At 40.3% G+C, this 20336-nt stretch overlaps 1 protein-coding gene across 1 annotated transcript; it reads left to right on the forward strand.

Annotated features, from left to right (window-relative positions):
- Positions 1-675: 675 nt before the first annotated feature.
- Positions 676-11611, forward strand: LOC127529380 (C5a anaphylatoxin chemotactic receptor 1-like). Its single transcript, XM_051932750.1, has 2 exons — positions 676-868; positions 9081-11611. The coding sequence occupies exon 2, from the start codon at positions 9106-9108 to the stop codon at positions 10174-10176; it is 1071 nt and encodes a 356-aa protein (XP_051788710.1). The 5' UTR covers positions 676-868; positions 9081-9105; the 3' UTR covers positions 10177-11611.
- Positions 11612-20336: the final 8725 nt, after the last annotated feature.

Below are 20336 nucleotides of genomic sequence, written 5' to 3' on the forward strand. Positions count from 1 at the left end.
ATAATTTATGTGTCCAATGAACTCTAAGGAGAATCATTTTTAAGATACAAAGAAGTGAATTAATTAACTCAGTTAAAAGAAACAGTGAAAAAATGCACCCACCAACTGTTTCAGAGAAGGTGTAGCTTTTCCTGACTGGATTATTGTCCGCCTCCTTGCGCAAAGAAAGAAGCAGTTCCTAAAGATGGGGACTCCGCTGCCTAAACAATTTTGGCAGAAAGAATAAGAAGTGGATAAAAACAAATGAGTCAAAACGAGATAAAGAAGAAAACACCGCAGCCACGGACGACGGACCAAGTGGCAGAGAGCGCGTACAACGCCACAACAAGCGAGTCTCTTCATTTGAACCCAGAACGACGACACATCCCATTTTCACACAGCAGTGCACACCACCGTTAAAGTTCCGGTAGAGGAACAACGTTCTATTTCTGCAACTAACAGGCTAGCAAACAGCCAGGTAGGTACCCGTATTTTCATGTTTCATTGTTTTAAAGGCTCCTGATCAATCAATTGAACTGCAATTTTTACAAGTTAACAAAGTGAAAATAAGAGAATCTCAAGTTGTAGCCTAACGGCTTAGTCCACTGTCACCAAGTGTTGTGCATTAAAGCAACCGCGAGAGGACTTTGACGTCAGGAAACGAGATGTGACCAGAACATCCAGAAAAGCTGAAAACGAACTACGAGCTTCATTTTCAGTGTGAGTTTGTATGCCTGTGTTGTTTACCTTCCGCTCTGTCTTTGGTATCGATACATAAGATATATTTATCTAATTTATCAAAAAATTGTTTTATTTTTGTTTCAAAAGGAGTGTGATTCAGTTACACCGATAGAAGTGCAACGTTTGCGAACTGCGTCTACAGAACCAGGTAAGGAAAGTGAAGTGAAGACCATAACGAAATGACTTATTAAATACTGATATTGTCAAACGCAATAATTAACAAACCGACCCAGTCCTCACACCACAGGAAGGTGTGTTTCCCACGGACTGTTTAGCAGCCCCTTTACCTCTGGATAAAATCTATTGCTGAATCTAAAAATCCGAGTGCTAACTGATGGCTGAGGTCTTTTAATGACACGGCTCATAATAGTGTCTTAATACTTTTTTTCTAAGACAGCATGTGTTATGCATGTCCCGGACTGAACAGAACTCTGAGACAGTAATCTTCTCAGCCACCTTTAGCACCCTCTTTATGGATTTCTGGTCCTGAGCCACGAAGTGGGATGTTAGACATCCAACGGGGACTGACTCGATGAACAACAGACTTTGATGAGCATACAAGTAGATGTCCGATCAATTTTACTTTTTTTCTGAAGTTGCTGGTGAGTGAAACAATGTAAAGTAACACGTTTTTTCGGTACACCAAAACATGATTTTAGGCTTCTACAGGTGAGAAATTATTTTAAATGCCATTTTGCAGTATGTCCAGTTGTATTGTACCATCAGTCATTCTAATCTAGGGCAATATATTCAACAGCATTTCGTTCCAAACAGTTTATGAGGCCAGGCCTAGCTGATAATGAACTTTAATATCTAATTATATTGCTTGTTAATGCTTTCATTCTTCCAAGACGAAAATTGTATTTTGCTTTTTTCCTGAGTATTGTATGCATATGTTCTGTGGTATTCGAATGTTTAAATGGAACAATTAAAACCTTAATTAGGGAGTTTAAAAGTAGCATATAGACAATTAAGGGTTCTTAAATGTAAAAAACAAGTTAACTAAATAAAGTTTTATTATTAAATAAACTGGTTCTGATTAAGAAACTAGTTAGAGCGAAAATCCACGATCGTTTATGAGTACTCCTGCTATGGAGTAACAATAGTTGGTTCCAAAATTGACCACACCCATAAAATTTCCAGAAAGAATCTTTATGTATTTAGATTTGTAACAGGTTCCATAAATAAATAACAGATGCATACAATTACAGAGGCTATAAGGTGTTCTAATTCTGCTGTGTCTTTAAAAAAAAAAAAAACAGTTTATTAATTTTATTAAAATCAGATACAATTCCATACAAGCAAGTCAAGTTTAACAAAACTAGGTTCAAAACAAATCGACCTCCACCCATGAAAAACAGCAAGGTCAGCAGAGTTAAACTTTAATAACAGTAAAAATATGTAGATACATAAATGAATAAAAAATAAGTAAAAAAAGAAGGGAGAGAATCCGCTTCCTCAGTTTACATTCTGCTGTATCTTGATAGCTAACCTACATTTAATGTTTCGGTTTTGTTCACATATTAAGAACCTTTTGAAAGCCGAAAGTACAGCTTTCGTGTGTAAAATTTGCATTTGTAATTGATTTTAGTTTTATTAAGTGCGCTTCACACCACTCGCGTTGCTACATAATACAAAACGTGGAGAAGGCTTTTAGTTCACAAACTAGTCAGTTCACAATCAAACCGAGCAACGCAAAAGACAGTTTAATATGAATAACATCCAGGTCAGGTGAAGTGAAAAATATCGGAGCGCAATGAAAATCGGACTCCCCTATGCTTTATGCGCATGTGCAGAGCTTTGAAACTTAGCCTCGCTCGCGTGACTCTGACAGCGTGAACACAATTAATTTTTTTAACGGGACCGCCGCATATTATTGTCACACGTTGCCTTTATAAGAACACGGTGTCCACAATGAGTGACAGGAGGTTCTATTTTAAACTTTTGCTGCCGAGTCACACCGATGCACTCATTTGGTCAGGACTGGCAACTTTAAATAAAAATTACAGCAAACGTTAAAGCGACAGGAAAAAAGGTGATTAAGTTCATGTTCATTCGCAAAGGCATTGATTGTGAGCAGTAGGCCTATCACATCGACCGAAACGCATCATACACCTAGCAAAATGAAAAAAATTAAAATCGACAAAATGGATACTTGGCCCATATCTTCGATTTTCTGCGATGTTCTTTCGTGTTTTCTCCAATGAGCTCTACTACGTTACACACCCGACCACTTCGTTAAGCGCCGTAATGTGGATTTTGCTGCAGTAAGCGCCACTCCTTATGGATCAAGATCAAGTTGAAATAATAAAAACTGATAAGAGGCAATGAACAGAAATACTAAAACAAATACTCAGCACTATAATACTGTAAATACATCATCCTTCACTTTTCACTTTTTTTTTTTTTTAGAAATGGCAATATTACATAAACTATACTTTAAAGATTAATGTTCTTGCACCTAAACAGGACAAATTAAAATAATAAAAACTAAAAGTATTTACAAAATGCAAGTGAATTAAGTTTTTACAGCTATAAGTAAGCTTTGTACATAATTTAGTACTTAATACATTTTAAAAAAATCTGTCAATATGTGCTTTCCATCCATCCATTTTCCAACCCGCTGAATCCTAACACATGGTCACGGGGGTCTGCTGGAGCCAATCCCACCCAACACAACGCAGGAACCAATCCGGGGCAGGGTGCCAACCCACCGCAGGACACACTCAAACACCAAGCACACACTAGGGCCAATTCAGAATCGCCAATCCACCTAACCTGCATGTCTTTGGACTGTGGGAGGAAACCGGAGCGCCTGCAGACACGGGGAGAACATGCAAACTCCACGCAGGGAGGACCCGGGAAGCGAACCCAGGTCCCCAGGTCTCCCAACTGTGAGGCAGCAGTGCTACCCACTGCGCCACCGTGCCGCCCACAATATGTGCTTTTTAAACTTAATAACGGAATCTTGAGGAGGGATCATATTTGCATTATCTTCCTTCAGTTACAAAAAAGTGGTTCCCTCTAACGTTTCCTTATTTTTATGTTATTTTTTATTGCTATTCTTCCCGTTGCAGTCAAGAGAAAAAGTGTGTAAAAAGACAAATGTAATAAAACAATAAAAACGATCCCCTTGCAAAACTATTAACCTAATTTACAGGACTATGGTACTTTCATGATCCCCCTTCAGTTGTGAAAACGTGATCAGATCCTTTTAAATTTTACAAGAAATTGTGCACTGTGTGCTTTTAAGTACTCTTGCTTTATTCAGGGATAAGAAAAAGAAAGGGTCAAAATAAACCCACTGAAATGAAAAAAAACAACAAAACAAAATAATAAGATTTTGGAAAGGAGAATCACATTTTCACAATTCTTCTTTAGCTGTGAAAATTCTCTTTTTTATGGTTCTGTGACCTGTATAATTTGGATGGCAAGGGAAACAGTACCACATAAACCTCTTTAAAAGTTAAAAGTAAACCCCTTAAGCACAGGAATTTATAGTTTACTGCCGACTGAAAAACTTCACCTAACTTATACTTCTTTTTGGCATTTTAAACTTTTTTTATTTTGTTGCTTTGTCCCTATTTAAGGTAAAATAAGCATAAGGTAGTTTATGAAATGGTAATGCCCTTTTTAGAAAGTTGAAAAATGAATGGTAATAATAACATGAGGAGGCATGACTTGGGATAAAGCATTTGTAGTATTAAAGAAGAGCAGCCTCTTATCAACCAATGCTCGATCCATTCAGTAAGAAAGGGCTCTAGTATTAATAACAAAATTAATAATATGGTGCTTAATGAAGTGGAAGGGAGTTACTGGGGCACTAGCTCATAAGAATTTTAGCTATCAAGTTAGTTTCACAAATGTTGTTTGGTACAAGATTCTGATGGTGGTGCTTATAAATCAGTCCTCTAGCAAATGAACAAAAGCAGACTACGTTTTGCTTGTTTGTTTCTTTGGCTTTAACATTTGCTCTGCTTTTAAGTAATGACAAGAGGACTGTCGCCAGTCCTGAAGACTGTTAATTACACTTGAAATCAGCGTACAATATTTACATGTCCCGTGGCAATAGCGCTTTGAGTACTGAGAAAAGTGCTATATAAATGTAATGTATTATTATTATTATTATTATTATTATTATTATTATTATTATTATTATTATTATTATTATTCTTTAAAGTATAAGCTTCTGTCACTTATTGTTGGACAATTGTAAATTGTTTGTGTAAAGGCAACGTGTAGAAGGAGAGACGTTGTGGTTCTTAATGTGCCTCTTTTCTTCCATTCCATGCTGACACTTCTGAAAGTTCTACACAAGAGTTTACTGTAAAGCACAAGTGAATCTCATTTATACAGAACTCCCGAGTTTTATTAAAGGATTAAGTCCCCCAAGGGCCCCTGAGTATCGAAACACAAAAGACTCCCCTCACTTCACTAGCCCGGTGGACACACACATATGCTATCAGGTAAAGTCTGGCCCGCTATGGTGCAATTTAACATCAGTGCATCAGCTAGCTCCAAAATTTGAATTGGCCCACACAGTTCTGGATTGGTTGATTGATTAACTCGCATTCACAGAAAAATGTATAAACCCTTCTTAACCAATCACAGAACAACCAAACAACCATGGACTACAGGTCAGAGAAACAGAACTTCTCCAAATTATACTTTGGTTAAGATTAGAGTCCCGGTAGGGTTATCCAACTCAAATAATGACGAGTACAGTCAAGTAAGTTAACTTCACCACCCAGGAGCTTGAGGGTGTTGGCTCTGGGCGGCAGAGATACCAGAGTCAGAATTGATGCTACACCTCTGTGATGTCAGGCTGGATTCACAAAGCATCATGGGGCACTAGGAAAAAAGGGGAAATAAAAAGTTAGTCTAAGCCAAAAAAAAGTTAGTCGAAGCCAGTCACACAGCAAATTTCCATGAAAATATTCAGAGCACAAGGTTACCAGAGAACACAGGATATTCACTGAGAAAAACACTTTGGTGAAATTCACCCATCAACACTACTAGCCATAAAAGACTTTGCTGCAGCTTATACAGTGCATCCGGAAAGTATTCACAGCGCATCACTTTTTCCACATTTTGTTATGTTACAGCCTTATTCCAAAATGGATTGAATTCATTTTTTTCCTCAGAATTCTATACACAACATCCCATAATGACAACATGACAAAAGTTTACTTGAGGTTTTTGCAAATTTATTAAAAATAAAAAAACTGAGAAATCCCATGTACATAAGTATTCACAGCCTTTGCTCAATGCTTTGTCGATGCACCTTTGGCAGCAATTACAGCCTCAAGTCTTGTTGAATATGATGCCACAAGCTTGGCACACCTATCCTTGGCCAGTTTTGCCCATTCCTCTTTGCAGCACCTCTCAAGCTCCATTAGGTTGGATGGGAAGCGTCGGTGCACAGCCATTTTAAGATCTCTCCAGAGATGTTCAATCGGATTCAAGTCTGGGCTCTGGCTGGGCCACTCAAGGACATTCACAGAGTTGTCCTGAAGCCACTCCTTTGATATCTTGGCTCTGTGCTTAGGGTCGTTGTCCTGCTGAAAGATGAACCGTCGCCCCTGTCTGAGGTCAAGAGCGCTCTGGAGCAGGTTTTCATCCAGGATGTCTCTGTACATTGCTGCAGTCATCTTTCCCTTTATCCTGACTAGTCTCCCAGTTCCTGCCACTGAAAAACATCCCCACAGCATGATGCTGCCACCACCATGCTTCACTGTAGGGACGGTATTGGCCTGGTGATGAGCGGTGCCTGGTTTCCTCCAAATGTGACGCCTGGCATTCACACCAAATTTCCCCTTGGGATTAATAAAGTATCTATCTATCTATCTCTATCTATCTATCAAAGAGTTCAATATTTGTCTCATCAGACCAGAGAATTTTCTTTCTCATGGTCTGAGAGTCCTTCAGGTGCCTTTTTGCAAACACCAGGCAGGCTGCCATGTGCCTTTTATTAAGGAGTGGCTTCCGTCTGGCCACTCTACCATACAGGCCTGATTGGTGGATTGCTGCAGAGATGGTTGTCCTTCTGGAAGGTTCTCCTCTCTCCATAGAGGACCTCTGGAGCTCTGACAGAGTGATCATCGGGTTCTTGGTCACCTCCCTGACTAAGGCCCTTCTCTTCTCCCCTGATCGCTCAGTTTAGATGGCCGGCCAGCTCTAGGAAGAGTCCTGGTGGTTTCGAACTTCTTCTCCTTACGGATTATGTAGGCCATTGTGCTCATTGGGACCTTCAAAGCAGCAGAAATTTTTCTGTAACCTTCCCCAGATTTGTGCTTCGAGACAATCCTGTCTCGGAGGTCTACAGACAATTCCTTTGACTTCGTGCTTGGTTTGTGCTCTAACATGAACTGTCAACTGTGGGACCTTCTATAGACAGGTGTGTGCCTTTACAAATCATGTCCAGTCAACTGAATTTACCACAGGTGGACTCCAATGAAGTTACAGAAACATCTCAAGGATGATCAGGGGAAACAGGATACACCTGAGCTTAATTTCAAGCTTCACGACAAAGGCTATGAGTACTTATGTACATGTGCTTTCTCAAAGTTTTAATTTTTAATAAATCTGCAAAAATCTCAAACTTTTTTCACATTGTCATTATGGGGTGTTGTGTGTAGAATTCTGAGGAAAAAAATGAATTTAATCCATTTTGGAATAAGGCTGTAACATAACAAAATGTGGAAAAAGTGATGCGCTGTGAATACTTTCTGGATGCACTGTAGTTCTTTTATTGATAGAAATGGTGAGTTTGTGGAAGTTTACAGGTGCAAAAGTAGGCCAACCCACATTAAATTTGACCAATAGTATTAGACTAGCATTGTAGACTCAGAAATGTTAAAAATTCATATTGAAGGTAGCTTTCTTTCAGTAGAATTCTGAGGAGAAAAACAAATTATTTTGAAGAAGGCTTTGTAAGAGGCATTGGCGGTTATTCAAAGGTGTAAAATATTTGGCCATTTCGGTACACTTGAAAGTGACAACCGAATAATTCAGCGGCAGCCATCAACTCACATGCAAAACCATAGGTGAAGAGCTGAAGCATTTCACTCTTCTAGTGCTCCTGTGTAGTATAATTAGCTCCTGTACCATCATCAGTCCACACCTTGAACCTGTCCCAGTCATTCAATACATAAGACACAATGTTCTTCCGGAAATCAAGAGTGAGCCTGATATGGCCGTGCAATATGTAACACAGATAATGAAAACCACTCGGTAAGTGACAGTTCTTTGATCGATGGTGATAACCTCGATAGACATGTTAATGGGGGTACGGTTGTAATGATAAAGGAAATGGGTACCTGAACAATGTAAACTAAGTCTAAAATACCTACACAATAACTATAATCGTAATAAACGAACAATAAAACAGCAGAGAAGCCGCGGATTAAATAAAAAGGCTGCAGTTATCAGCAGGGAGATGTGAATACCGTGGCGAAGCAAGGAAGGGAATGAAGAGACCGGAGCGACGGACAGCCTTATATAGGCAGGCAGCCAACTACGTGGGAGGCGTGGGGATGGGGGAGCCTACGCCGCCTCACACGGTGACCGAGCTGCAGGCTATGGACGTATATATGTACGTAAGTAGGATTCAGTTAGCGTTGGGAACCCGCGTACCAAATTTCTTGAAGATGGGCCCATAAGTAACAAAGACCGTTGGAAAGTTCAATATGGTGGCCGACAGTGGCATCATACCACCGAAATAAGTACGTACATAAGTTTCGGTTAGCGCAGGGAAGCCGCCTACCAAATTTCGTGAAGATGGGGCCAAAAATAAGAAAGTTTAACATGGTGGTTGTTGTCGACCGTTATGACCGTTACACGTAGAATTTCAAGATGAAACCTGCTTAACTTTTGTAAGTAAGCTGTAAGGAATGAGCCTGCCAAATTTCAGCCTTCTACCTACACAGGAAGTTGGAGAATTAGTGATGAGTGAGTCAATGAGTCAGTGAGGGCTTTGCCTTTTATTAGGCTTTGCCGTTTATTAGTATAGATTTTCCCCATCTCTCTCCCTCTCAGTTGTTTTACATGCTTTCTTCTCATTTGTTTTTGTCAGGTTAGGGTGATGGGGTGGTTGTTATTTAATCATATGATTACACAAGTGTTAGTCTTGCACACTCACCCTTTATTATGTGGCAGAGCTCAGATCACAGAAATGGTAACTTATCAGGAACTGTCCCAATACTTGTGAAGATGGACACTGGACAAGGATAGGGCTCAACTACACTGTGGGATTTCCTTTACCAATCACTATTTTTATAATGTCCTTTGTACTAATTGCTATCTAGAAGGCAAACCTGATGTATTTCTTCCTGTTTTTTTTTTTTTTTTTTGTCCCTCAGGGTTCATTCACTTTCTACTAGAAACATGATGATGGCTTTAAATTTCTCAGTACTTGAAGGTGATTATGCAGCAGAAAAGAACTCAACTTACCAGAACACGAAGGAAGAGGTGCATTTGAACCTGCAGGCCCACCATTTTCTGATTGCATTTTTTCACATTGTTATTCTCATCCTGGGTGTCATTGGCAATGCTGTAGTCATTTGGATTGCGCGGTTTAAAATGAAATCCAGAGTCAGTTCAATCTGGTTCTTAAATCTGGCTTGTGCTGACCTTTTTTGCTGTCTCTGCATTCCCTTTGTCATGTATACTGTTGTTCATAATCAGCATTGGCCTTTTGGTTTTCAACTGTGCAGGTTGGTCTATGGCATTATTTACATAAGCAGTTACTGCACCATCTTTTTTCTTACAATCATCAGCCTGGACCACTTCATTCTGGTGGTCAAACCAGTGTGGTGTAAGAACTATCGTAACACTCACTGTGCCATTCTGTTGTGCTTGCTGGTCTGGGGGTTTTCCCTTCTTCTTGTCTTTCCGGTATTTATCTATCATAATGAATATAAAGATCCATTAAGCTACAAGATCATTTGTGCATTTGACTTCAGCAGCTTTGGTGAAAATATGCAGCTGGTAGAGTTTGGGATGATAATCTATCAATTCCTTGTGGGCTTCTTCTTCCCTTTTCTTTCCATCAGTGCTTGTTTTTTCTTCATATTCTGGCAAAAGAGACAGAAACGGGAAGGATTTGGCAAGAGGTCAAAGAAAACAGTGGAGGTTATCACTGTGGTAATTGTTACCCTTTTTGTGTGTTGGTTCCCGTACCACATTACAAACTTCCTGCTAGGGCTCACCTCATCCACCTTCCTTTGGCGCCCCCACCAGATGACCATTGTCCTCTTTCTAAAAACTCTGGTTTACTGCAACAGCTGTCTCAGCCCCTTGGTCTATGTTTGCATCAGCCAGGAGTGCAAGGTGCACATGTACAAATCCTTCAGGGGTGTGATGAAGATCTTTATGACCAATGATCTTCCCTCTCGTTCTGTGACCACCTTCACCACCAAGTCCTCTTCAATAAATGATCAAATATCTCATATTTGAGGAAGAGCAATGAGAATGAGGTGAAGGCAGCAGCTGCCATTTATGCATGTAGAAAATCATTGTGCTAATGAAAGTGTTCTGCCAAATATTCTGCAGCACAAACATGTTCTTTTTTTAAAATGCATTTTGATGATATTTTGGTTTTAATAAGTGCATGGATATGTTTTCTGTTAGACTTTCATGTATGAATTTTTGTTAAACTACTGTATTCATTTGATTATTGCATTTTAGTGTTCAAGTGTGTAATTCATAATTTTTTGCTTGATTTGTTTTATAAATGAGCTTTTGTTAAACACAAGCTTCCTTAGAGGAATAACACACCAAATTATATGTTTATGGCAATGGACGACAACAACAGTCTATAGTGAATAGGATCTGCCAAGCCTAACCCCATTTTTTCCCAAACAATTTTCTGCAGGGTTTTCAGGAATGTAACCCCCATGGACAATGAGACTTGACTGTATGTCTCTGGTCAGGTTTGCAGGAGACAGAATTAATGGCAGACAATGAAGAGCCAGCCAAACCTTTACAGATAGACCTGGACAGCATAAAGGCTTGGGCAGATTAGTGGCAGATGAAATTTAATATAAATAAGTAATCCGATTAGATTTGAATATAGAATGGAAGGATAGAAACTTAAAAGTTCACCTTATGTGAAGGGCACCAGTGTCATGATGGACTCTTCACCGTCTACAGTACATCTAGACAGTGGACAGAGGTCATTAAGAAGACTAATAAGATGTTAAGTTATATAGTGCTTTGAATTATTTTCAGATTTAACCACTGTGAGGATTAGGTCAGGATTTTCCAGGATATGTAGGAGGAATTGAGGACTCGGGTTAAAAGAAATGTTGGGGTAACAGAAAAGATCCCAGTTAGAGGAGGTCTGCACTAGGGATCTTCTTTAAGTCCTTACCTCTTTGCTCTGGTTATGGGTGTGTTGAGTCATGGGATAAAAGTCCAGGCATGATTTTTGATGATAAATTTGTGTTGTTTAGGACCAGACAGTAAGTTTGATGAATAAAATAAGGGCTTTGGGAGACAGAAGACTGAAGATAAACAGGAAGAAGTGAGAATATATAAGATTTAATGGTGATCAGATTTTGAAAGTTAGCCTTTAGGGATAGCCTTTAAAAAGAGTGGATAAATTTAAATATCTTGGATCAGTGGTAGCCCAAGATTGAAATTTAGATTCCAAGATAACCCTTAGAGTGCAGTGTGGATGGGGATGGAACAATTAGAAGAAGGTTTCAGGAGTATTGTATGATTGAAGTATTAAGCTGAAGGTTAAAGGTAACATGCAAAATTCCCGGCTTCATGCTCAAGCCAGGCAAGACATGCCGTGTACATGCTGTTTTTTTGTTCATCTGTTGTTAACATGCTTACAGACTCTGCCTGCTTCTTTAAGTTGTCAACTTCAAAATTTGCAGCTACCTTTTCTAACTGTGTGTTGTGCATTACTGATAAATTTATTTGCTCTCTTTCTTGCAGTGTTTAGTGCAATTTAATATTGCAATGAATTGTTTAGTTTTCAGATATACAAGTGGGCTATTATGGCCATGTTTGTTGTTTTGTCAATTAATATTTTATTAAATGTATACAGTGTTAATCTTTAAGGAATGATGCACTGTACTTTATTTTGCTCCAAGACGTTAATATGAACATGTTTTAAGTGTACAAAAATATATTAAACGTGTATACGAACACCATCTTGGGCCTTACAACATGGTTTTATTTAGAAAGTACGGTATTAGTGTTGTTTGTTTGTTGTTTGCAATTGCTTCTTCTCAGTAATCTATAATGTTTCAGTTTGACATTTTGATTATTTATGTATGAATCTGTACTTGTGTACTTATTGTAGTCAGGTCTTGAAACCCAAAAAAAAACAATCATGAAATCAGACCCCAACTTATACGCCCGTTCAAAAATGCGACACTTAATTTATTTTTTTTTCTACACCTTCTTTCCTCCTCCAATCTCATTTCAGTTTCTCAGATGCATCGAATTTTGTTGCAGCAGCACAGTTACCAATTTCTTTCGATACATCTGTGATGTTTAATTTAAAAACAGCTTCATATTTTCTTCTGATCAAACGCTCCATTTTAGATAAGGGATGCTCTTATGATAAAGGTGTATGAGGGTGTGAGATACCAAAAACACAAATCAGTGCAAACGTCACTTCGGAAAAGGCAGTGTGCTCCGTGGTTACTCTCTCAGGTGGGCGTTAGCACATCATAATCTGTAGTGTGAATTTTCCATATTCAACTTATACAACAAACATTATAAAATACCAGAAATTATACTGTAAAATCAAGTCCCGACTTATCCACAGGAGAACTTATCCACGAGTATATACGGTATTTCTTTCTGTTTAGAGACTATATACACACACACACACACATATTCCTGGACAGCATGATAAGGGGTTCAAACTACTCTCTTAGGCCAGCAGGTGTACAATCAGCAACACACAAATGTCCCTCATAGTTGAGGGTATTTAAACAGTGGTAAAACCATGTTGTATGAAGCTGATGCATGGACAGTAAAGGGAGCAAGTGAGAAGAAGGTAGATGTGAGCAGAAATGAGAATGTTGAAATGGATGTGTGGAGTTACAAGAAAAAATGGAATAAGAAATGAAAGGTAAAGCAAAAGTGGGACAGACATTTAAGAAAGTACAGGAAAATAGATTGAAGTGGTATGGACATGAGTTGAGGAGAAAAAATCAATATGTGTGAGTGATGGGAATGGAAGTACAGGGGAAGAGAAAGCAAGGGAGGCCAAACTGGAGGTGGATGGAGAAAGTAAAAGATAAACAAATACATCCAGATCTGTAGGAAAAGGAGAGGAGGGTACAGCACTGAGATGAATGGAGAAAGCTGAGCAAGCACATTGGCCTCACATTGAAAAAAATGAAGAGGAAGAAGATGAAGGACATTTGTAATTTGAATATATGAAACTAAAGAACTCTCTGTGGTTACATTGTGAGAACAACAAATAAAGGGCACCTCTGAGCAGACTTAACCTTCTGCTTGAAATCTACCAATACTGACTTCACAATATCCTACCTCAGGTGTCTATGGTGTGAGCGATAAATTTATAGATTGATAAAGACAAAATGGAAAGACACCATTAAAGAGAAGGAGTGATGTAATATACCATATAAGATAGAAGAAAGTATTGATTCCTTACATAATATACAGTAGATTGTATATCTTGTGGCATGAGGCTGGGGGTCAGACCCAGCCGGGACGCCTAGAAGGACTGGGAGGCGGTCTATATGTCCCACGGGCTATGAGGGGGCAACCGCCCTTGAGAATGAGGGGACCACAGGGATGGAGCAAGGAGGCTCAAACCCATCGGGGCCTGTGGCCACCGCCAGGGGGCACCCCGAACATCATTAAGCCTGGGAGATCTGCACTTCTGCCACACCTTTTATAGGTGGAAGAAGGTCCTTCCAGGGACGCCCAAAGTGCCTACGGGTGCTGTGGACGCTAGAGGCGCTGTTGCCCCGTTGAACCCACCAGACAGACATCCAAGACACACGTTTAAAACACCAAGAATAATTTCCATCCATCCATTTTCCAACCCACTGAATCTGAACACAGGGTCACGGGGGTCTGCTGGAGCCAATCCCAGCCAACACAGGGCACAAGGCAGGAACCAATCCTGGGCAGGGTGCCAACCCACCACAGGACACACACAAACACACCCACACACCAAGCACACACTAGGGCCAATTTAGAATCGCCAATCCACCTAACCTGCATGTCTTTGGACTGTGGGAGGAAACCAGAGTGCCCGGAGGAAACCCACGCAGACACGGGGAGAACATGCAAACTCCACGCAGGGAGGACCCGGGAAGCGAACCCAGGTCCCCAGGTCTCCCAACTGTGAGGCAGCAGCCCTACCCACTGCGCCACCGTGCCACCCCCAAGAATAAGTTCTTTAAAAATATTCAATATCAGTGCACAAAGCACCGCACACTCCACAATTCTCCAACAATCAATAATACAAATAAACAATAACCAATCCTCCACTCCCAGCAGCTCTGTCACACTCTCACCCAAATCCGACTTGCCCTGCTGTGGTTTCCCACAATCCTTTTAAAGTCCATGACCAGGAAGTATTCTTTCTCCTGGTCAAACGCCTTCTTCAAATATCCTGGAAGTACTGCGGGACTCTGAAGTACTTCTGGGTTAGCGTCATGGTAATATTCCCCGGGTTCTTGTTGAGCTCCCCCTGGCGGCACCCACAGTACCCAACAGGGCTGAAGAAGCGGACTCTATGTCCCATGCTGCCCTGAGGGAATCCAGGGAACCATTTCCATCCAAGGAAGCTGCCATCTAGCATCCCAGGGAATGTAGTGCCCTGAACAGGCTGGTTTCTTCAGTTGAGGGAAGTCCTAGCTGGACTGAAACGCCGGCCGTCCATCACATTGCTCATGCGGCACTTCTGCCACACCAGGAAGTGCCGCCGGAAGGACATCAACGAGCACCTGGAGCACATCTGAGTGACTATAAAAGGGGCCGCATTCCTACAGTCGGGGAGTGAGAGTCGGGTGCTGGAGGATGACAAAGCTCCAGTGATTGGAAGAAAGATGGCCCATGGACGATTAATGGCCCGTGGAAAGGTGTGTTGGTGCTGGAAGCACCGTGTGTGTGCGGGACTTGTGTTTTTGGGGACTTTGTCTTTAATAAACGTTTGTGTTTTAAGAATTGCCGGTGTCCGTTTGGTTGTGTCCGGGCTGAACATCTCACAATCTACAGTAACAGACATAAAAAGAAGAAAGACACAATTAAGACAGATGAAATACACTGTAGACAGACAGACAGACAGACAGACAGACAGACAGACAGACAGACAGTGTGGAAGAAAATAATTGGAAATATTTTAAAGTAAACAAAATGACTTGTAGGCGCTAGACTGTTACACAGCTAAAATGTTCAAAACACAAGCATTTTTTTAATTCAAGCCTTTTGGTTTATTGAATTGAGCACAAGAATTTACCAAACTCTAAAATCATTCACTCTAGGAATTGATATTCTCAGGACTGTGACACAGACCTCTTACCATATTGTTTTGTATATATATGTGTGTGTTTATTTGTGCTTGTTTATTTGGCAATCAAACATAATTACATTGGATGTTTTACTTATTTTTGAGAAAAATACTAGATTTTATTGGGATTTTGCAATGTATAACTTGCAAGGAAAATATAAAGCGAGATAAACTATATGAAACATAGCATGGATTAATTCAATTTTATCTCAAGTGTACATTTGTGTTTAACTTAACCCCTTATGCATCAAGAGGATTTGTCATTATTGCACCTAAATTACACACTGTGACCACCAGGGAGTGTACTCACACCCCAAATCCCCCAGACACAACTACACAATACAGTCCTGGGTTCAAACACAAGATCTTCTTTATTTTTTACCTCCACCATTCTCCAAAGTCTCTTTGGCAATAATAACAAAAAACACAATAAATCTTTTCCCTCCTTCCACACCTCCCTTGAAACTTCATGCACACTCCTCCTGACTCTGACTACTCTTACGGGACACTCGACTTCTTTTATGCCAGTTACAGGAGTGCTTCCCATACCACAGCATTTCACACTGGAAGCACTTCCTGGTCAGGCGGAAGTCTATTAAAAAGGTCATTAAAGAGGTCACCAGACACAGAGGAATTTCATATTTTGTACACAAGATTGGGATTTATGTGCTGTAAATAGCTGTGTCCACATATTTGGACAAATATTAGCCACTTTCCCAGTGGGAGTGGGACTCCACCAGGGCTGTCTTTCCTTTGTCTCCTATCCTGTTTGTGATTTTTTTTATGGACAGGACATAAAGGCACAGCCAGGGAGGGGAGGGGGTCCAGTTCAGTGGCCTTAGAATTGCCTCACTAACTTTTGAATATGATGTGGTCCTGTTGGCTTCATCAGGCTGTGAACTCCAACACAAATCGGGATGATTTGCCACTGAGTGTGAAGCAGCAGGGATGAAGATCAACACCTTCAAATCTGAGGCCATGGTCCTCAGTAGGAAAAAGGTAGACTGTCCTCTTTGAATGGGAGGGGAGTTACTGGCTCAATTGGAGAAGTTTAAATACCTTGGGGTCTTACTCACAAGTGAGGGGAAAGGGATGGAAAGATTAACATACAGATAGGGGCAGTGAATGCAGTTATGCAGTTGTTATACTGATCTCTAGTAGTGAAGAAGGAAATGAGTCCGATGGTGAAGCTCTCGCTTTACCAGTCAATCTATATCTCTACCCTTAACCTATGGTCATGAGCTTTTGGTAATGACCAAAAGAATAAGATCACGGCTATATGCAACTAAAATGAGCTTTCTTTGGAAGTAGAGCCACTGACCGTCTGTATCGAGAAGAGCCATTGAGGTAGTTCAGGTATCTGATATGGTTGTCTCCTAAGAGGATCCCTGTGGAGGTTTTATTGGCATGACCAACTGGGAGAAGACCCCATGGAAGACAGAAGGTTTGTTGGGAAGATTATATCTCCCAGATGGCCTGGGAATGCTTTGCAATTTCTAAATATGAGTTGGCAAGCGTGGCAGAGGAAAGGGACGTATGGGCCTCACTGCTAAGACTGTTGTCCCCAAGACCTGGTTTTGGATAAGCAGTGGAAAATAAATGAATGAATGAATGAATGAATGAATGAATGAATGAATGAACGAACAATTCACCCACATTCTACTGTCTTCTGTCGCAGCTGACCCTAAAGGTCCTACAGGACCTTATTCAGCTAATCACATTTCAAAAGCCTTCTTGCGATATTATTTCATTATCTCTTACTGATTTTGGTCACTGCACTCCTTTTTGACCTTCTTCTTCTCTTGTGATTTTTGTTCTTCTGGTTCAGACCCTTACTTCATTTATACCTTTTCTGTACATCTTTTCTTCTAGTCATTCTCATGTTCTCTTGCCTCTGGGCAGAGTACAGCAACATTCAGTTTTGTGGCATAAACCTTCTGCTATCTCCATCTGTATGGCAGGTTTCCATTTCCTACTTTAACCTTCTTTCTTCTGCCACTCTACTGAAAGAAAGCTATTTTCAATATGAATTTTTGACATTTCTGAGTCTACAATGCTAGTCTAATACTATTGGTCAAATTTAATGTGGGTTGGCCTACTTTTGCACCCGTAAACTTCCACAAACTCACCATTTCTATCAATAAAAGAAGTACTGTAATTATAAGTGATGCCTACACTGCCAGTCACTCCTTAGTATTTCGCCTAGGACCCATTAAAACTCCATGCATATGGGTACATGTAGATGATGCCCATAATTCCAGTCACTCCACTGTCCTCTACTTAGGAACTCACTGTCGCCAGCACTAACAAACATACTGGTGTCCCAGAGACACACAAAGGCTCAACAACTTTTTGGTTAAATGTCGTTTACCAACCAACAGGGTCTTACTTCTACTGTATTTGTTATTGAGGTTCGAACTCTAAGCTTTGATAACCATTGGTCAAAAAAGCAACAATCCTCTCACACCAGGTGCCCTATAACTACTTAATACACACACACAGAGTTTTCAAAACGGTATTCACAAAAACAGGGTTCAAGGCTGCTATGAGTGCTATGAGATAAAGCGGACAGGCCACCAAACAAAAAAACTAAGTGACAAAAACTGGAGAAATCATCTGTAAGTCAGTGAATATGTAAAGTTATTTTCTTAACAAATATACAGTACCCTCCATCATGTTTGGGACAAAGACACATTTATTGTTGATGTCCCCCTCTGTTCCATAGTTCAAAATTACAAATCAATTCAGACATCAGTGCATATTGCTGATCTTCAGGATATTTGCATACATTTTGGTCACATGATTTATGAATATCAACACTTTTCTCTGCGGTCCCCCCATTTCAGGGAACCATAATGTTTGGGTCAATTGGCTTCACAGGTGCTTGTGATTCCTCAGGTGGGTTCCATTGCTTCATAAGACACCTCTGCTTGTCTGTACTTGCCAGCATGAGAACAAGAGCTGTGCCAATGAAAGTCAAAGAAGCCATTATGAGGCTGAAAAATAAGAATAAAACCATTGACGTCATTAGTAAAACCTTAGAATTACCTAAATCAACAGTCTGGAATATCATTAAGAAGAAAGAATGCACTGGTGGGCTCAGTAATCACAAAGAGACTCCTAGGCCACTGATAATGACAGAACAATCCTCACTATGGTAAAGAGAAAGCCCCTAATGCCTATCTGACAGATCAGACACAGTCTTCAGGAGGCAGATGTGGATGTGTCAGAGACGACTGTCAGCAGAAGACTTCATGAACAGAAACACAGAGGCCACACTGCACAATAAGACTACTAGTCACCACGAAAGCAGGATGGCCAGATTACAGTTTGTGAAAAAGGACGTAACAGAGCCTGCAGAATTTTGGAAAAGGGCCTTGTTGACAGATGAGACAGAGATGAACTGGATCAAAATGATGGCAAGAGCAAAGTGTGGGGACAGTAAGATACTGATAAGCATGGTGGTGGGGGTGTAATGGATTGGGCATGTATGGCTGCCACAGGTACTGGCACACTTCTGTTTACTGATGATGGAACTGCTGACATCAATGCCATAATGAATTCTGAAGTGTACAGAAACATCTGTTCTGTTCAAGTTCTAGTAAATGCCTCCAAACTCAGTGAACGGTGCTTAGTCCTACAACAAGATGATGATCCAAACATAATGCTAAGGCAACACGAAAGTTTTTCAAAGCTAAGAAAAGGAAAATTCTTAAAGCGCCAATCCAGTCAGTCACCTGATTAAATTCAATTAAGTAGATCTTCCATATACTGAAGAGAAAAGTTAAGGGGACAAGCCTCAGAAATAAGCAGAAACTGAAGATGGCTGCATTAGAGGCTTAGCAGAGCATCATCAGAAGAAGACCCTCAGCACATGGCAATGCTTTAAATTGCAGTCTTCAAGCAGTCATTGCATGTAAGGGATATGCACTAAAGTCCTAAATGTCACAGCTGTGTCCCAAACATTATGGTGCCTTGAAATGGGGGGACCACATAAAAAAAGTGTTATTTGTACATGGTGTGACTGTGACGATGCAGGTTCGGCTCCACACTCCCATCGGCTGTTAGGAAGCCCTTGAACCCAACACTGTCGGTAATGTCACCGATGAGCTAGACAGTGAGGCAATAACAATGAGCAAGGGGATGGTTTAAAAATGCTAGGTGCTTTTATTTATAACAAATCCAAAACAGTGTTCAAAGTAAAGTGCTGTGCAGTTCATTCAATAAATAAATAATCCATAAAACAGTTGTGAAGTGGAGGTTAAAACCAATAGAAAAAACTCTTCTAAAAACCACGAGGTAAAATAGCACATGAAGCAACAATGTTAAAATACAGTGACCAGATGTCCCAGTTTACCCACGACAGTCCCTATTTTTGGATCACCCGTCCCGGTGTCCCCGAAAGATCAGGAAATATCCCTGCCTGTGGCGTTTTCCGACAAAATGTATACTTTTCCCTAGAGGCCTAGACCGCATTCAGCCTTTCTGATTCCAAATCATACTTTCTACCCATCATGACGTCAGACGATTAATCGACCTTCTTCTGAGTCTGACGCCTGCTGGTGGCCATTGTTTGCAGTATGGAAACGCACGGAAAGGCGAGAAGGCGGAAGCGGACGCATCGTCGGATGGTATCGGCCGTGCCTTGTGATACGACGCGTTTTGGCTATGCTACGCTCTGAGCCAGGAATTATCTTATTATTCCTGCTCTGAGCCTGATATAAGAGCTGATGCCTGATTCAGTCATTCACTCATCAATACGGCGTTCGAGGTGAGCCGTTTTCACTGAAGTTAAAGCTTAAACTTAAAAGAGTTAAACTTGCCAATTTATTTTGTACGACAAAATTGAAAGTGCTGACAAAGTTTATATTTTTTAACTTTAATTTTAGCTCTTTGTTCTTTAAGTAAATACTGCTGTACACACTTTACTGTATAGTCTCAAGTCTGCAGACTGTACTCTGTAAATTTCATCATAGTTGTGAATCTGATAATATTAATTTATATATTAATAATGAATGAATAGATGTTCAGAAGTGCATTGGTTTTGTGAATGACATATTTCCTTACAAGATAAATGACAATGAACTGTTTGATGAGATAT

Source organism: Erpetoichthys calabaricus, chromosome 1 (genome assembly GCF_900747795.2).
Source record: "Erpetoichthys calabaricus chromosome 1, fErpCal1.3, whole genome shotgun sequence".
Taxonomy (NCBI): domain Eukaryota; kingdom Metazoa; phylum Chordata; class Cladistia; order Polypteriformes; family Polypteridae; genus Erpetoichthys; species Erpetoichthys calabaricus.

Bases quoted from the DNA above. Each gene is read 5' to 3' on its own strand.
- LOC127529380 (XM_051932750.1), top strand. From the start codon at position 9,106: ATGATGATGGCTTTAAATTTCTCAGTACTTGAAGGTGATTATGCAGCA.